This window comes from Aspergillus mulundensis, assembly GCF_003369625.1.
Source record: "Aspergillus mulundensis strain DSM 5745 chromosome Unknown scaffold_0, whole genome shotgun sequence".
Lineage (NCBI taxonomy): Eukaryota > Fungi > Ascomycota > Eurotiomycetes > Eurotiales > Aspergillaceae > Aspergillus > Aspergillus mulundensis.
In genome coordinates, this window is record NW_020797888.1 from 2,650,596 (window position 1) to 2,667,508 (window position 16,913).

General features: G+C 52.5%; 6 protein-coding genes across 6 annotated transcripts; 2 read left to right on the top strand and 4 right to left on the bottom strand.

Moving 5' to 3' along the window:
* Window positions 1-313: 313 nt before the first annotated feature.
* DSM5745_00649 (DnaJ and TPR domain protein) lies at window positions 314-2,342 on the bottom strand (the record flags this gene model as incomplete). Its single annotated transcript, XM_026742665.1, has 3 exons — window positions 314-569; window positions 626-1,787; window positions 1,844-2,342. 3 exons carry the CDS (start codon window positions 2,340-2,342, stop codon window positions 314-316), a joined length of 1,917 nt encoding a protein of 638 aa, XP_026608510.1.
* A 1,087-nt stretch (window positions 2,343-3,429) lies between these two features.
* Window positions 3,430-4,140, bottom strand: DSM5745_00650 (uncharacterized protein; the record flags this gene model as incomplete). Its single annotated transcript, XM_026742666.1, has 1 exon — window positions 3,430-4,140. One exon carries the CDS (start codon window positions 4,138-4,140, stop codon window positions 3,430-3,432), a length of 711 nt encoding a protein of 236 aa, XP_026608511.1.
* A 1,757-nt stretch (window positions 4,141-5,897) lies between these two features.
* Window positions 5,898-6,561, bottom strand: DSM5745_00651 (GPI anchored serine-rich protein; the record flags this gene model as incomplete). Its single annotated transcript, XM_026742667.1, has 2 exons — window positions 5,898-6,000; window positions 6,053-6,561. The coding sequence occupies 2 exons, from the start codon at window positions 6,559-6,561 to the stop codon at window positions 5,898-5,900; spliced, it is 612 nt and encodes a 203-aa protein (XP_026608512.1).
* A 3,895-nt stretch (window positions 6,562-10,456) lies between these two features.
* On the top strand, window positions 10,457-12,059 carry DSM5745_00652 (putative MAPKK; the record flags this gene model as incomplete). The annotated part of the gene is made up of 4 exons (XM_026742668.1): window positions 10,457-11,164; window positions 11,217-11,508; window positions 11,556-11,929; window positions 11,982-12,059. 4 exons carry the CDS (start codon window positions 10,457-10,459, stop codon window positions 12,057-12,059), a joined length of 1,452 nt encoding a protein of 483 aa, XP_026608513.1.
* A 980-nt stretch (window positions 12,060-13,039) lies between these two features.
* DSM5745_00653 (secretory pathway Sec39 family protein) lies at window positions 13,040-15,992 on the bottom strand (the record flags this gene model as incomplete). Its single annotated transcript, XM_026742669.1, has 3 exons — window positions 13,040-14,210; window positions 14,268-14,421; window positions 14,474-15,992. The coding sequence occupies 3 exons, from the start codon at window positions 15,990-15,992 to the stop codon at window positions 13,040-13,042; spliced, it is 2,844 nt and encodes a 947-aa protein (XP_026608514.1).
* A 185-nt stretch (window positions 15,993-16,177) lies between these two features.
* On the top strand, window positions 16,178-16,693 carry DSM5745_00654 (uncharacterized protein; the record flags this gene model as incomplete). Its single annotated transcript, XM_026742670.1, has 3 exons — window positions 16,178-16,205; window positions 16,331-16,467; window positions 16,580-16,693. The coding sequence occupies 3 exons, from the start codon at window positions 16,178-16,180 to the stop codon at window positions 16,691-16,693; spliced, it is 279 nt and encodes a 92-aa protein (XP_026608515.1).
* Between the last annotated feature and the right edge of the window lie 220 nt (window positions 16,694-16,913).

Genomic DNA, 16,913 nt, shown 5'->3' on the forward strand with positions numbered 1-16,913 from the left:
GAGGAGGTAGCCGAGAGATGACACCATGCGATGCAGATGCGGATGCAGAGTAAGAAAGTTCGTTTTGGCTAGGAAAAATCCTAACCGGATGTATGGATGCATGCTTTGCTTTTGACTTGACTTTTTGGTAGAAGGGGAAATTCCCGGTGTGGCGTCATTGCATTTCGTTCATCGAGCATCGCTTCGTGTGACATGACTAAGACATGACAGTGAGACTGAGACGGAGGAATATGAAAGGATAATCATGGCGAGGATGCGGATAGTTCAGTCCAGATCTAAACGACGCTCGGTAGGCTAGGCCGGAACGGATGGCTTAGAACGGGAATCCTCCGGGGAATCCGCGTGCCTGTCCGCCGCCGAACGGGTTGCCGCCGCCGCCGGCAGAGGCGAAACCGCCGCCACCATTCATCATGTTGAAGAGGACGCTGGGGTCGATGTTAATGTGAGTGCCTCCCATACCGCCCATTCCTCCCATGCCACCCATGCCACCCATGCCTCCGAAACCGCCGCCGCCGAACATGTCTGCGGGGTCCATCAGGTCATCACCATTATCGTAGGAGGCGCGCTTCCTGCAATAATCAATTAGTACTCTGGAATTTCGAGTTTAGATAGAGGCAACACATACTGAGGATCAATAAGAGTCTCGTAGGCCTCTCCAATCTCCTTGAATTTCTCATCACCGGCTTCGCCCTCACGGTTCTTATCCGGGTGGTACTTGATGGCCAGCTTGCGGTAGGCCTTCTTGAGTTCGGTCTCCGACGCATCTTTAGAAACACCAAGAATCTTGTAGTAGTCTTTCCGTTGCGCTTTCTTGAGTTCGAATTCGGCACGGCGGATGTCCTCCCGTATACCCTTCTCGCCGGGGTTAGCCTCGGCAACGGCCTTGTAGTCTGAGACAGCCTCCTGCCAGTTTCCAGCACCACCGTGGGCCTTGGCGCGCATCTTCTGCGCTTTGAGATATGTGGGGTCGAGCCGCAGAGCCTCAGTGCAGTCGTTAACCGCCGCGTCGTACTCCTTTAGGTTGATGTACGCCTGAGCACGGTTCTGAAGAATTTTGGCGTTCATATCCTTGTTTGTCTCGTCCACGCTGAGCGCTTCTGTGTATAGTTCGATCGCCTTGCTGTAGTCCTTGGCTTTGAAAGCACTGTTGCCTTCTTCCTTTGTGCGAGTGAGCTTCTGCAGCATACGCAGGAGCTTGATGGCCGCCTTCATGTCAGGGTCTAGTCCGATACACATCTTGAGAGACTTCAGGGCCTGTTCCGTCTCGCCAAGGCCGTAGTATGCCCGCGCGCGAATCAGAAGCGCATCGGGGTCCTGGTTGTTTTCCCGGAGCATGTCGATGGCAATGTCCTGGGCCTTTCCGAAAGAGTTGCCTGTGGCCATCTTCAGTTGCGCCTCTGCCGCCAACAACTTCCAAGCACGGGGTTCCTTCACGCCTTGCCCTAGGAGTTGCCGAGCCTGATCAATGCAGAACACCACCATCGACACACCGCGATTCTCGGCTAGAGTTTCCTTCGCCTGGTTGAGGAAGCGGAGCATCTTCTCCGCATTTTGTCGGTCTGCCGCTGAAGCAGGGGGTTGCATCCGGTCAAGCACCTCCAGGGCCTCGGCCGGGCGACCCAGCGCAGTCAGGGTACGGCTTAACCTGTGCAAAATCTTATTGTTGCCAGGGTCCAGCTCGTCCGCTCGTTCGGCATCCTCAAGAGCGTCCAAATATTTGTGGGCTGCCAAGTTCGCCGCAGCGCGGTTTGATCGGTAGATGGAGTTGTTGGGGTTTAATTCGATTGCTGCTTGTGGTTAACATCCGGTTTCTGTAAAAGTCGAAGTATGACTCAGAACAAACCCTTGGTGAATTCTTCAATAGCGCGGTTGTAGTTTCCGTCCTTGAAAAACTTATTCCCCGCCAACTTGAACGAGTCGGCCTCGTCTGTGTTACCAGTGGACCGATGCGGTGGCGGGGTCGGACTCTGCTCGTGGGTTTGCTCTCCGTTGATCTGGGGGGCTTCGGATGGGGTCAGACGGGGATCATTGCTGTCGATGTCCATCGAGCTGCGGGGATCAGCGGCGGCGGCGGCCATGGCTGATAGGCGACGAAGCTCGTCGGGCGGAAGATTGAGCGGGTGAGAGTCGGGGTCGTGAGAGCGCCGATGGGAATTACGCGGGCGCGCAGAGAAAGCAGAGCCGGAGGTGAAGGAGGAGGAGCGAGAGTGGGATTTGGAGGGAGACGAAGAAGATTTCGAGGGTGACTTGGAGGAGGAAGAGGAGGAAGAAGACTTCTGCTTCTGGGGATTGGGGGTAGAATGAGAGCGAGAGAAGCCGAAGAAACTCTTAGAATGGACCATTTTCAACGGGGGGAGGGACGCCGCTGATTGGCTGGCGGTGATCGAAGATGAACGAAGGCGGTGGAATTTATCAGTCTCGATTCAGGTATCTACAAGTATTCAACAAAGGGAAGAGAAAGAAGAAGAGAAGGGACAGGGACAGGAACAAAGAGCACGCAGATATCTAAATCAGGCCCGCTTCGCTGAGCTGTCAGAGAATCTCATCGAACTCCGATAGTCGTCCGGCCGGCATCGTTGAGAGGACAAGAATTCTGGAGGCTGGCGCTTAGCGTGTGTGCTCTCACCAACTGCACGAGCATGCCCATACGCACTCCCGCTTGTGCCTATCATCCTGGGCGCCTGCAGGAGTGTGCCTCATCTCTGTCGAATGGGATTCCTCCTTTGTGCGTCTGATTTGTGGGCAGTCGGCACTTCAGCATAAGGTTGGCTGGCTGGACGCTGAAGGAACGTTGTAGACCCCAGCGGTTCGCTTTGTTCGCTTGCATCAAAGGGCCATTGTCTTGTTTTCACCGTAGGTGTATATTTGCTTTTGGTCATGAGACATTTGAAGTTAAATGGGATTATCCGGCTGTGTTGGGCCTGAAACAGTGTAGCACGGCATATATACCCCAAATCCGAGTCCGATGTCTTATATATATTGTACCCAACAAGTCAACCCAATACGAGAAATTGAAGACAAATGATAAATCAGAAACCTTTCATTAGTTCAATTGAGGCATCCCAGCCTAAGACGTACACCAACACCCTGAGTAATATCAAAATAACCTCCCCATACGCTCGCTAATATACACAAAATCAAACAGTGGGTAAGTGCCTCAGGCATTTACACCAGATGAAGTCATGCCCACAAACCAGGGCTGACCTCCGGGAATTAGTCGCACTCGTTGACCTTCCTGTTGAATGTTCGTGGCGATCCGGCCGGACGCAGACCCTGATCTCGGTGGTGGCAAGCTCGGAAGTGCCTGGACTAGCCAGACTTCCCGGTCCACGGCTCGAATTGATCTTTGAGAGCGGTTCCAATTTGTTTCGCAAAGTCCAGGCAATGGTTTCCAGTAGTAACCCATGCGCTGGATCTCAATGCAATTTCTCATGTCACTCGTCGTCCAATGGCCGCCCATCGAGATCCCCGCTGCGGCAGTTCCTCAGGACGCACTCTCGTAACGGCGGGTAAAATAGGTCCTATGGGTTGGTCGTAGACATGCTGTTCATAAGGAGGAGGGAGATCGTCAGTATCGGTATCCGTCAGGAGATCTGCTGAAGAGTATCGGTTCATGAGTCGGGAACGAGATATTGATGCAGTTTCTCCAGCTTGCCCTGGGTTAGACGACGAAGACCGAGGTCGTTCATGTAGCGCAGGCGTATGGCTTGTTGTCCGCGCTGTCACAATCCATATCTGCTCGCTTTCCACCCAAACTAGCTGGTGTGGAGTTGATACGCTGTTCGAGTGAGGTCGCGAAGATCGTGGTGCTGGCGTTAGGGTGGTGGTAAAGCGAGAGAACCCTCGGGATGATCCTGGGTTAAGGGACTGGTTCGGAGGCGTACGGAAACTTCGTTCGGTGACGTTGGGATGCATGCTTTGCCAGAAGTCATTGGACGATGTGTTCGAGTGCTTGCTGCGGGGAGAAAGGGCGCTGGTGGAGGCGGGCCGTGGGGGTAGGTCCCAGCTGTTCGGTCCCAGTGGGCTCACAGGACTGAATGTGGTATCAAAACGAATCTGAGGGATATTGGCGGCGCTTTGAGCGGGATTGGAGAACCTGGTGTCCGCAATTGGAGGACCTTCCAGCGAGGAGAGATCCATTGTGATGGGGAATAACGGCACATGCGAGGAGAGCGAAAGGACGAAGGCCAGCAAGAGAGAGCAGAGGCAGCCTCTGATATAGGTGCGGAGAGGCTAATCAAGCGAGGTAGCTTTATTGAATGGAACCGAGCGAGTACGAGGACGAACCAAGAATATAGGCTGGAATACGACCACGAGTGGATCGCCACACGAACTGTATCACTTGATCTGATCGCCCGTAGAAAAATAAAGACAGGGAATTCCTAGCTCCTCCCGTAAGGCGTGACAAGGGTCCATATTTATCGAAGAGTGCCTGACTTCCGAGGCGGTGCTGCGGTCTTTGACCATGAGGCCAACAAAGGAGCGATGGAGTACACCCCATACAACAGCCGCCAGACGCTGCGCCGCCCTATCCGGGGCCGGATTCCATGATCGATTGGGACACAATGGGCTAAGGAACAATCGGAGATTTGATGTTGGTTTCGGGTAATGGGCAACTGGGGCCCTTCAGAACGGGAGTCAACATATCGCCTGTGAGCAGCGGACAAGTACCCCGTACCGTAGTATGAGAAGGCGAAGCGAAGTGGTGACACTGGGAAGTTGCCCCGCTGGATACACTTGGCCCCCGAATCCTTTGATCTGGGTCGGAAGCCGAAAGATTATCGACTGCAATCTTATTATTGTCGTCTTTGTTTCCCTCGTACTCCGTATGCATGGCAATGATGGCATAGGGCAGAGGACCCATTAGACAGAAGAACTGGTCCACAAGGCCAGTAAAATGCAGCTTGATCAAAGCATCAAGCGCCGAGTCTAAATTGCGCGCATGCGAGTTGGTGTTTGAACAAAGAGGGGACCAGAGACCGCAGCAACACTGCCACCGCGCCCTCTGCCTTGACTTCTTTGTCAGCACACCGCGCCATGCTGTTGTTTCTGGTTAATATCTGTCGCATAAGAGGGTCAGACTTATCATCCCTCCCTCCCTTCTCATGATTTGAGATTTTTGTATACGTCGTCAAGACCCATAAAAACATAAAAAACCCGATAACCCAGGCTCCCGGATGTAGTAATCAGTAGCGAGACAATGGCAGCGATAAATATAGCTCTGGCGGGCCCTGAGCTCCATAAAAAGGTTCTTTCACGAACTCGTCTGGGCAACCTCAACGAATACGAAAAAACAAGCCTTTCCTGCTAACCGGACCAGGTAAGCGCGGCCGAGTCCTCGACTCTTGAGGATAGGGTACATAGCAGTTGAGGTTGGGCGCAGGGGGCACGAATAGAATCTAAGCTGAAAACAGCCATGTCCTTCAGTGAGGGAAGTTGTGAAGGGATAGCTGAGATGGGTCGCTGACTGTAAGCGCGAGGATTATCAGATAAGCAGATGCCTTTGCTTGCGCATGATCGGAAGCCGAGGAAATATCTACAAGGTCTGAAAACATAGCAAAGTAGTCCAGTAAATTATGATTAAGATTACCTATAGTATTACTTCGAAGGGTTGACCCGATGTGAAGGACGTTCATGGTTTACATTAAATCGTATCCAGCCACCAAGACTGAGCTTCACAAAACTCCGAAGCAATCCGGCAAGCCAAAGAGAAGATCAAGAAATCAAAGAGATAGTAATATATGACTGAAGAATCAGATTACTCTCCCCAAACCACAACTAAAAACTGAACGACACCCCGGACTCTGCACCCCCGTGCATCATCAGCCACGGAAAACCATGACGGCTCGATTCACGAGTCACCCAGGGCTAGACTATTGACATGAAGTGAAGGGAATCTAAGCCAGGAAGAAAGCAGCGACGGCGGCGGCACCAGCGAAGCCGAAGGAGTTGGTGACAGCGTTAGCGGCACCAGTGAAGGTGGGGGGAGAAGGAGAGGGACTGTTATACGTTAGAATGAGGCTCGTGACGAGATACGGGGTAGGGAACTCACGTAGAGCTGCCGCTGGCCTCAACGGGGGAGGTGCCAGTGGGGACAGCGGGGATGACGGGCTTGGAGGTGGTAGCAGCACCGGTGGGGGTGACGGTGACAGTAGAGTAGGTGACGGTGGGAATGCAGGTGGTCACAGCGATGACGGAGGTAGAGGGCTGCTGGGGCTGCTCGGGCTGCTCAGGAGCAGGCTGCTCAGGGACGCTGGGGGTCTGAGCAGGGGGAACAACGCTGCTGGAGGCCTCGACGGGGGAGGTGCCAGTGGGGACAGCAGGAGTCTCAGACTCGGAAGCAGTCTCAGTGGGGACAGAGGCGGTCTCAGTGCCGGTAGGGACAACGGTGGTCTCGACAGGGACGGGAGTGGTGGTGGTGCGTCCGGGGCAGTCGGTGACGGTGGGAGCGCAGGAGGTGATGGTGACCTCCTCGGTCTGGTAGATGGTCTCGATGTCACCACCGGGGAGAGCAACGGTGAGACCGGCGAAGAGAGCAACAGCAGCAGCGGAGAAACGCATTGTGATTGATTTGGGTCGTTCAACGAAAAAACCGTCAAGGTAGTTGTTGTGGAGGCGGGGTTGTTAAAGAATGTGGGTAGTTGGTTGTAAAAGACTGGACGACCGAAGTCAAGTGGTTCTGATTGCTTCAAGCAGGGACGAAGTCTGGACTTGGGGAAGAAAGAAGGATAGAAACGAACGAGAGGACGGGGGAGCCGGGGGCCTTTGTATCGTGTGGGAGATTAAGCCTGGGAGATCCTTCCAGGGACAACAATCGGCACAGGGGAGCCCGGGTGGAGAGCAGGTCACAGCGGTGTGCCCCTGAATAAACGAGGCCACCGCTGCTGGTTGGCTGTTGCTCCATGACTACCGGGCTGCTAGGCGACTAGTCGCCTGTTAGAGTGTTAGTCCGACTCTTAGTCGCGCTCTGTTGTCTCTCTCCTATTCCCACGAACCAGACAATCCGTGTTGATCGTGTCTATCAGTTCCGTCCTTGGAGTGCTAAATGCCGGCTGGAGCGGGTACTGGACCATGACGAATTCGCCCTGAACTGCTCTGAATTCCCTCTGCCATGTCTTTCCTTCAAAGATCGGTACACGACGACGGCATCGTCAGCATGCTGCTACAGAGTCTGATTCGTTCAGCCTTACTCCATGTTCTGAACCTGACCGTCTCGTCTCAGGAGAGAAGCGTTGTGCACGCGGGCTTGGCGTGTGTTTCATCTCGTCTTTCGGCGAATCACCTTGCTTCTGAAGCTCCGTTCCTGACGCCATTGCTTACTCTCGCCCCCACAGCAGTCCACTCTTGATTTTGCCATTTTCTTGTCTGGCCAATCGCACCGAGACATTCATTTGCCTCCGCTTTCCCCTGGCTCTGTTGCTGCCATTTTTATCACAACAGTGACACAACTGAATGCGGGTTGCATCTAGCCTTGCAAGATTATCCCAGCGCAAGAGGTCAGGAATTCGACTAAACAGGCAATTCGTGATTCGGAATGACCGCCGAAGGCCCGAAGCATTGTCACGTCCGTTGGAAGAGCCCACACGGAAGAGGGTTTCCAACGGGGCAGCAGAAACATGGAGCCCAGGCCATGTTCCAGGTTGACCCCCGCTTCTACCGCTGCAGTGAAGTTTTGAATCAAGGCATGGGCGTGAGCAGTATTATTGAAACCGAATTCAAAACAGTAAAAGGTCCTGCGTGTGTAGCACAGTAGCACTGCAGCCCTCGAGTTTAATGGCAGAGGGACATCACGGACACAGAGTAATAACAATGACTCGAGCTGAGCGTTAATGAACAATAATGAGGTTTCAAATTTTAGGCTGCCATTGAGCTTGGCGATTGGTCAGACAGGCCTTGGTGCGCTTCTTTCTATATTGATTGCTTAATTAAAGCTTAGTGGAAAAGCCGCGCTCGGTCGTTGACTCGTTGCTACGGAGTATGCCGACTATCATTAGATACTCCGTAATCGAGTCTCCGCCGCATGCTGGAAGTGATCCGCTGTAGGCCAGAGGGTGTAGGCCATCGCCGCTGCTACTATATTCTGAATAGGGACGACCCTGGAATTGAAGCCCGAAGGCTTCACCGGATCGTGTTCGTCGGGCTGCTGAGTTTGACTGTCATTTACACCATTCTTGGCTGGCGCCCCTGGCGCGCGCCATACAAGCAAGGAACGATCTGGACCATGAAGTCGACCCCAACGGGTTGCAACCTTGTTGCGCGAATCAGTGCTGGTCATGGTTCATGAAGACCGCATGTGTGTTCGCGATAAACGAAGGGAAAATGTCCAAGCTCCACCGATCATCAGGGGAACGGTTCGTAACTTCATTCTGATCGAAATGCACTGTGGCTAGGGAACCAAGGTGAAAAGCTGTCATCTCCGCGAAGTGTCAGGGATAGACAAGAAAGTGGCAGTGAGTGGCTTGTAAGTCGTTATTCTTAGTAACCGTCAATATATCGCCAACTCTAAGTGCCATCGTGGAGTCCAGATCCGGGAATTCGCGAGAACCACGACTCAAGTCCATGCCATTGCTCGCATGTTAATCAGGAGTTGATGGCTTGCCGTTAGGACTGAGGAGGAAGTCCAAAGGGTTCCGTTTGACTCCTGGGACCTGAGCACTGATTATCCCTGAGTTGCGAAGTTGGTTTCTGCTGTTATCTCGTCGTCTATTTTCGGGTCCATATCAGGCTCTAGTGTGGTTGGCAAGTGGTTGCTGGATGTCGGCCGTTCAGTTCCATGGTTTGTTTTCATGGTGCCACTGCCGAGGTGCTCGCTCAACTTCAAGGCCAAGTCACGTAAGAGACTACTCGTCAGTCGATTGACAACGACTGATCGGATCGTGTGGGGATCAGCGCAGGAGGATCGTCCTTCGCCGCGCGTCTACTCCTGTAGTTCTATGCCCAATTGCCCACGAATAGCCAGCGAGCAGCGAGAACAAGCTCTGGAATTGAACGTTGAGACGTAGATAGAGCAAAGTATCTGGCAGATGATGCGAGACGAGGTTAGGGCAAGACGCGTGATCTCCAGGTACGACTAATTCGGAGTCGACATGCAATCAATTAGCGCCGCAGTTGATATTCTTCAGTTGAAGACGATATCGGGAGACTGAGACTCACCATCATCATCGATGACGGTATCCCTGCGCAGTGATGAAGTGCCCACTGCCGGTGTCCGTGTCTCAGATGTCAACCAGCAATGGCAGTAACCAACCTGAGTAGACTCCATAATGATATCACCTGCTGTTGTACTCCGTAGTTGGCAGGAGTGAGGAGCAGGACAAAGGCACAGACCGATCAGCTGGAGCCGGGGAATGCTTGGCCTCACAAGGCTGACCATCGCAGTCCAGCTGCCTCGTTCTCGATCCCGTATTACTCCAGTTTTACTATTATCAGACCACTTAGGCTCATTTTTCTGCAATCATTTTCTTCAAAAGGGCATCCTGTAAATAGAGCCTGCGAGATATACAAATGTATCTATTATTATTCCTGACTACTCCGTAGCTGTTTACTCTATACTAATTTTGACATGTTTGATCACCGTCGTGCTGGAGAATGAGGCGCAGTCAGTGGGGGACAGAGAGTAAAGCCACAATTGCGACTCCAGCAGTGAAACAAGTTCCTCTGAGCTTTGGCTTGGTGTCTCAGCTTTGCTGTCATAAAATGTCAAGTGCGAGCTGTCAAGAGATGATTTAATGTCAGAATTTTGATGGATGCCTAGCGCCTACTGAAGACCGACCAGAGAGGCCTCAGGAATTGACCAAGAGTCTTCCTCTTCCTACAACAACTCAAGTCTACAAATACAATCGACAGATCTCAATTAAGCGCCCAGCTGAGCCAGTTGGTCGTCTTGCATATTATTCCATAAGGTCTGCAGCCAACGTGGACGCCGACTTAACCGCCTGACTGAACGGCCCCCGACCCTCGTCCTCGCCTCACCTCCCGCCCACCTCGACGACTCCTCACCCTCTCTCTTTCTCTGCGCTCTCTCCGATCGTTTATTCCATCGATCGCTTCGACGGTCTCTCGCCGTCGTCGCTGCCGTCATTTACTTACTTTGTGCTATCACAACTCTTTCTCTTCGGTCATTCGCTCCCGGGGACTTGTTACCTTCTTTGATCCCTCTCTCGTTGGCCTGACCCTTATCGTTTCGCTTCCATTCCCCTCTTCTCGCCCCTCATCTTTACCTGGGCTGTTCGCGTTTTGTCTTGTGCTTTGTGCATAATAAGCCTTTACTTCGTCCCGCGTCATTCACCGACCCCTCGCTGCCAGCAACCGCTGTCTGGCGCCACGATTCTTTGTTCCGACTCTCCGCTTCCCTTCCCAACCCAATCCTCACTTTCAGCGAAGAACCGCCGATCTGGCTACCATCACGGATCCAAACGAGTTGTTCTTGCCCGGTGAGAGGCAAAACAGTCTCGCAATGTCATCCTCGCCAGTTCCCCTCCTCAAGGCTCCGGTCCCGGGCAATCGCGGGAACTCAAATAGCCCCCGGCCTCCCAAGCTTACACTGGGCATCCCGCCCTCTGCTACGAGTCGTCCTGTCGCCGGTAATGGCGTTCCTATCGCCTCAGATGCGCCCCAGCCTCAGCGTCCCTCTGGCCGTCCTGCTCCTCCCCAGCTACGCCTCGCAACCCCTATGGGCAGCACCCAAGATGTTCCACCTCAGAGAAGTGTTCGACCTATGCCGCCACCGTTAGCGACGACGGGACTGAACGATTCCAGTGGCCATTCGCGGTCAAGCAGCTATACCCACTTGGATGGGAAAGGCAGTGGCCCTGCATCCGCTTCATCATCTAATTATTCCAACCTATCATTTGCTATGGGAGGTCTTCGACAACCACACGGTGGAACGCCAGACCCTTCATCGGCGATCAGCTCTGTATATTCCGATCGTGAGAGTGGCGTGCAGATGGAACGGGAGAACAGCGTCAACAGCCTGATCCCTGATTTGGACAAGCTAAGCCTGGAAAAGGGTCGAGCTCTAGATGTTGAGGACTTGGATGATCAAGGCTGGTTGGCTGCTAGTGAGCAGAAGAAAATCGTCGAGTTAGGCAGTTTGGGTGAAGGAGCAGGAGGAGCAGTCACACGATGCAAATTGAAGGAGGGGAAAACCGTGTTTGCCTTGAAGGTGAGTTGCGAAACGGCTTTCAATGACCGCTGGGCTAACTCATGCTTTAAAGATCATTACGACAGATCCGAATCCCGATGTGAAGAAGCAGATTATCCGAGAGCTCAACTTCAACAAAGATTGCGCCTCAGAGCACATTTGCCGATACTACGGTGCGTTTATGGATAAATCAACTGGAACTATTTCCATCGCGATGGAGTTCTGTGAAGGTGGCAGTCTGGACAGCATCTACAAGGAAGTCAAGAAACTCGGGGGACGAACGGGCGAGAAGGTGCTTGGCAAGGTAGCGGAAGGAGTCCTGAACGGATTGACATATCTCCATGGCAGAAAGATTATCCATCGAGGTTTGTCTACTTCATCCAGCCGACAGTATGTCGCTAATAATGTGCAGATATTAAGCCATCCAATATCCTTCTTTGCCGAAACGGCCAGGTGAAACTCTGCGACTTTGGCGTCAGTGGAGAGTTCGGTACTAAAGGGGACGCGAATACGTTTATCGGCACTTCATATTACATGGCCCCAGAGAGAATTACTGGGCAATCATACACCATCACATCAGATGTCTGGTCTCTTGGTGTCACGTTATTGGAAGTTGCGCAACATCGCTTTCCGTTCCCTGCTGATGGAACCGAGATGCAGCCTCGTGCTGGGTTGATTGATCTGTTGACATATATCGTGCGACAGCCGATTCCCAAGCTAAAAGACGAACCCCAGAACGGAATAAAATGGTCCAACAACTTCAAGTACTTTATTGAATGCTGGTACGTTCGTATCCTCCGCACTGACCCTGAACAATGCTGATTATGATTATCATTAGCCTCGAGAAAGAACCCCCACGAAGAGCAACACCATGGCGGATGCTGGAACATCCGTGGGTACTGGACATGAAGAATAAAAAAGTGAATATGGCAAACTTCGTGAAGCAGGTGTGGGGCTGGGACGAATGAATCCCTACACCGTCGGCTTCGAACTTCTATAATACCAATCCCTTTACATATAACGGTCTTTTGACGCAACGGTCCTCTGAAGCTTTACAAGTGGCTGGCCCCTGGTTGACCCGGATGTCAAAAAGCATACGATCTTATTTGTGACTACGACGCTTTTTTTGTATCTGCACGTCTTTGGATCTACGGAGTCGGAATTCATTTATCATTTGCCGCATGACTGCCTATCTTTCATTGATATCACTCGCATCGGCGTTCGTCCGGCTTTTACATCTCGGTTCGCTTACCATCATTCGCCTATCGTTGTTTGTTTAGCAACTGTCTCGTTCTATCTATCGTTGCCCAGCCTGGCTCACCTGCACCTGCAGTACCGTGGTGTCACTTCCTTTGTCTATCTAGCCAGCCTACCTTAGCTTGATAACCCCCGTCTGACTTTTTATTTTTTCCTTGGTCTGGGTTAATGGACGGATTTCATTTTTATGAGTTTACTTGCCCGAGTTTGGTGGCGACTTATTTTCAGACCCAACCCTCTGGGCAAATATATACTGGCATCTGCATATAAGCATGTTATGAGATTGAAGAGAGTTCCAAGAGAGATCTTTTGTGAAGAAAGAGTATATTCAATATGATTTTGTATAGTTGCCGAACTTTTATTTGGGTTTGGGGAAAAAACATATTTCTTGCATTTCTGCCTCTTTTACGTCCTCACAGTGAGTGCGGTATTGGCGTGGTAAAAGATAATTAGGGAATACACACTCACACATATCAAACTGATACATAAGTTCATAACTTCATTTCTTGGTATCAATTACAGAATAACTTCGTTTATACTGGACCATCAATAAGACATAAACTCGATCAGTAATTCGATAGCACCAATCACCAAAACCAAACGCTAGAGATACAACCCAATGCAGAATGGTATATGTGCCTACTGCCTATTATTCATGTTAACCGGCTGCGCGCCCAAAACCCAGCCTATGCCGCTCGCCAGACCACCCGTAACCATGTTACTGACAACATCTCGCTTGCGCACTCTTCCCGCATCATTGTCACCGTTGCCGTTCGGATTCTCGTCATCGTCCTCGGAAGCGCGATCAACGAGGGACATTGAAGACGAAGGAGAGACAGACGCAGATGCCGATAACGGGAAGGTAGCATTAACGTTCTTGTGTAGTGCCCTTGCCGCACCGCGTGCAACCTCAAAGAGACCCATTGGTGCCTCGCCCGAGTCAAGACGGCTATGGTGGGCGGCGCGGGCGGCGCGCCGGGCGTGCTGCTGTTTTGTTTCGAAGACGTCCTGTTCGGTGTCTGGTTGGTTGAAGCCGCCGGGGAGGAGGGTGGTTGTTGTTGTTCGATCACCCTTAGCGTCCCAGGCGTCTTCTTCCTCATTTTCGCGCGCTCGGAGGAGAGAGAGCTCTTCGTCTGCGCGGCGCCAGGCACCGAGGATCTCTGGGAGTGGATCGGGGGTCGGTGCGAGGATGAGCGAGAGGGAGAGGAGTTCCATGCGTTGGGAGAGATGGATGATTTGGGTGTGCAGGGTTGGCGGGGTGGATGACGATGGGGCGTGCGTGGGGCGGTAGCGGCCCGCGTTGTAGACGGCGCGCCAGGTGATGTCGTCTTTTAAGACGGGAGGAGTGGTGAGGGAGGATGTGGCGGAGGAGGTCTGCGGGGTGAGGCGAGTGAGGATGTAGGAGTAGGCGGTGCCGAAGTCGTCTGAGGAAAGGGCGGATGAGATGGCGAGAGACATGATGCGTCGTTCTGCTGTGATGAGAGCATCTTCTTGCGACAGAGCAGGGCGGCGCGTATAATGGGAGTGGGAGTCGGTGTCATCGGCTGGGCGTGGGGGATAGCCGGCTAAGACTAGGTTTCGGCCGATGAAGAGGAGGTCGTCAAGTTTAGTGTAGCTTCTGGGGTTTTGATCGAGCACCTTTTCGATCAGGGAGAGAGGGTCTGGATGGACGCGGATGCTGACAGGTTGGAAAGGAACACCGTGTTGCAGCGTTAGGGAGTAGAAGGATAGAGCGTGGGTTGCGGAGATTAGGGCTTGGATTTGTTTCAAGGAGGTAGATTCTGGGAAGTGCGGCTGGAAAGCTTGTAGGCTGTGTATGATCTTGTTGGTCATTTAGGAAACTAGTTTGGGTGTGATGGCAACTTACACTTCGTATGCTTTTTGCATCCTGCCTCGTGATCTATTACCGTTGCTCGCGTTGTCGTACGCTGAGTATATGGATTCTTTTACTGCATCCTCTACCTGGGCCGGGTTCAGGGCAGAACTAGACTTCACATAGATATCGACAGAAAGCTCGTACTCTGGAAATCATTAGCGCTGCATATGGAGTGGGTAGATTGTTGAGGGCTGTACCTTTGACCTCTAGCAGAACCTTCAAGATCTCTGCCTCTATAGCATCCAGTGGGACCCTGTAGAAGAGGCCGTGGCAGCTCAAGTCGCTCGAGGCTGTCCTTTCCTTCTCTGACTTCCAATCCCTCAACCATAACAGCTTCTGACGGACTGTTCTCCAATCTTTTCCGGGCCTCGACTGGGCAATAGACGTCATCATACTGCGCAACTCGAACAACTGCATATCTTCGTTGCTATGAAGGCAGATATTTGTCGCTGTCCTACACGGAATGGGATGCCCCAACTCTTTAAGAACGCGCAGTGAAAGAAGAAGGCCACTGAGGAACGAGATTGAAGATGGCGAGGGATAGGTTAGCGGATTTTTGGGGGTGAGGAGAGCGTTCTGGAACAGCGTGGCTCTCGAGGCCGACTGAATTGGGTTGGCATCGAACTCAACTGAAGGAAGAGCTGAACTATCGGATGTGATAGAAAGTGACCCCTCCGAGCCCAATAAGCTGGCAACCCGTTCAAGTACACGGATTGACCCTTCCAGAGACACTTCCGGACTGTGATAAATGACAGCTAGACCTGCCTGTCCATATCTAAACCGTAGCTGCTTTGACTGATCGTTTGACAGTTTCTCCTCTTCACCAACATATCCCCCTAGATCAACATCTTCCGGACCATCCCAGTTGACGAAGGCAGTGACTACTGCTTCCGGGTCCGCAGAGCTGCGAGATAATAGCCACTCGTTCACGTACTCCCACCCAGATGTTCCATCATCTTCATTGACATTAATCTGCGAGAGAGGGATTGAGTTTCGACGCGCTGTCTGACTGAAACGTTGTCGCCTAGGCCGGTTACTGCCGTACATCCATGGCCCAACTAGCCCACGTAGGTTCTTGATCAAGTCCGTGTCATTCTTCCGTGTCCCAGCCATGGAAAGAAGGATGTTCGTTGCAGTCTGGTCATCCAACGAACTTAACGTTTCCACGGAGCACGACTTGTCTTGACTAGGGTAGTATTCGTAATTCAATCGGAGAAGCGGCAGGAGACAAGAGACGAGCCATGTTCGTATGACGGGGGATCGCTGATAGAACGGGAGGAGAAGGTCGAGGATGAGCGGTTGAAGAGAGGTTTCTGAGTCGATACGGTGGGCTCGGTGTATCAAGAAAATGGTCAACAAATCTGTTGAATCTTGACTGTCCTCATCCCCCGGATATTTCAATGGTAATAGGCGAAGCTTCCGTACACGTTTCCTTGCGGTAGCTTCAGAGAGATCCTTGACCGGGGATACGTCAACATCATCACTGTCCGAGCGAGATATTGGTCCTTCCACTATAGTTTGAACTACAGGGACGTAGCTTTTCGGCTCCGTGCTCTCGGGCAGAAATGTGAGAACGATGCGTAGCAGTCGTTCCGCCGTCAAAGTGGCCGGACATCGGGCTTGTAATTGCGGGAGGAAGGAGGGGTTGCCAGTGGCACAGAGACTGGTCGCTAGGAGAATGACGTGCGCCCCGGAGAGCGAGGTAGAGTCAGCCATTGCATCGCATTCGGCAAGCTGGACGATGAAGGTGAGGTGTTGCTGGCCGTGGACGTATTGGTGGTGACGGAGTGCACGTGCCAAGCTGGGTGGCCGGGAAGTGACTAAATGCGCAGGACCTCATCGCATCCGCTCCTCCACCCTCCCCCTACAATTCCCCGCCTTCTCTCCCCTCACAACACACAATGGCGTCTGGTTTCGGTCTCAATGGCGGTATGTTACTCTTTCGATCTCTTAATGGGAACACCACGAAGCCTCAATGGGCTGCTGTGCTGAATTTCCCCGTGGTCAAGGTGCAAAAGACGGAGCTCTCGGCTAACAGTGATGGTCCTACGTAGGTCCTTCCCGCTGCTACAACTTCTGGCAGGAAGTCCTCGGCTGCTACGTCGTCAATGCTGGAGAGGGCGAATCTGGCAAAAGAAAGTGCCTGCCCGCCTTGGAGGATTACCACGAGTGCCTACACCACCGGAAAGAGGTACGCGCCCCAACACTTGCACTTGAATGATACGAGAGGACCCTTCGAGACGGCAATATTGAGACTTTTGCGGTCACCCGGGCTACATATTCAATGACTAATGAGTCGACAGGCTCTGCGGACGATGAGAATGCAGGCTGCCTACCGCAAGGCCGAAGCCGCACACCCTCGTGAGGCTGAAGCACAAGCGGAGCAAATCCGGAGCTTGGGACTGCTAAATCGGTGAGGGCTGGAATGGAAGAGATGAGAGAGGAGGTGCACATGTTCGAGCTTCCGTGAGGTCTGGGGAAGAGCAAATGGCTCGCTCTCGGCAAGGTGGTCGACTGAGCCTCGGATAGGCCAACTATCTGCCGAATGCCAAAACCAAGGAGAATGGTGCTGAGCGCGTTTCTTGTTGATTGTTTTACTACTTCCAAGGTCATGCTGTTTTTATTCCCTGTTGCTGT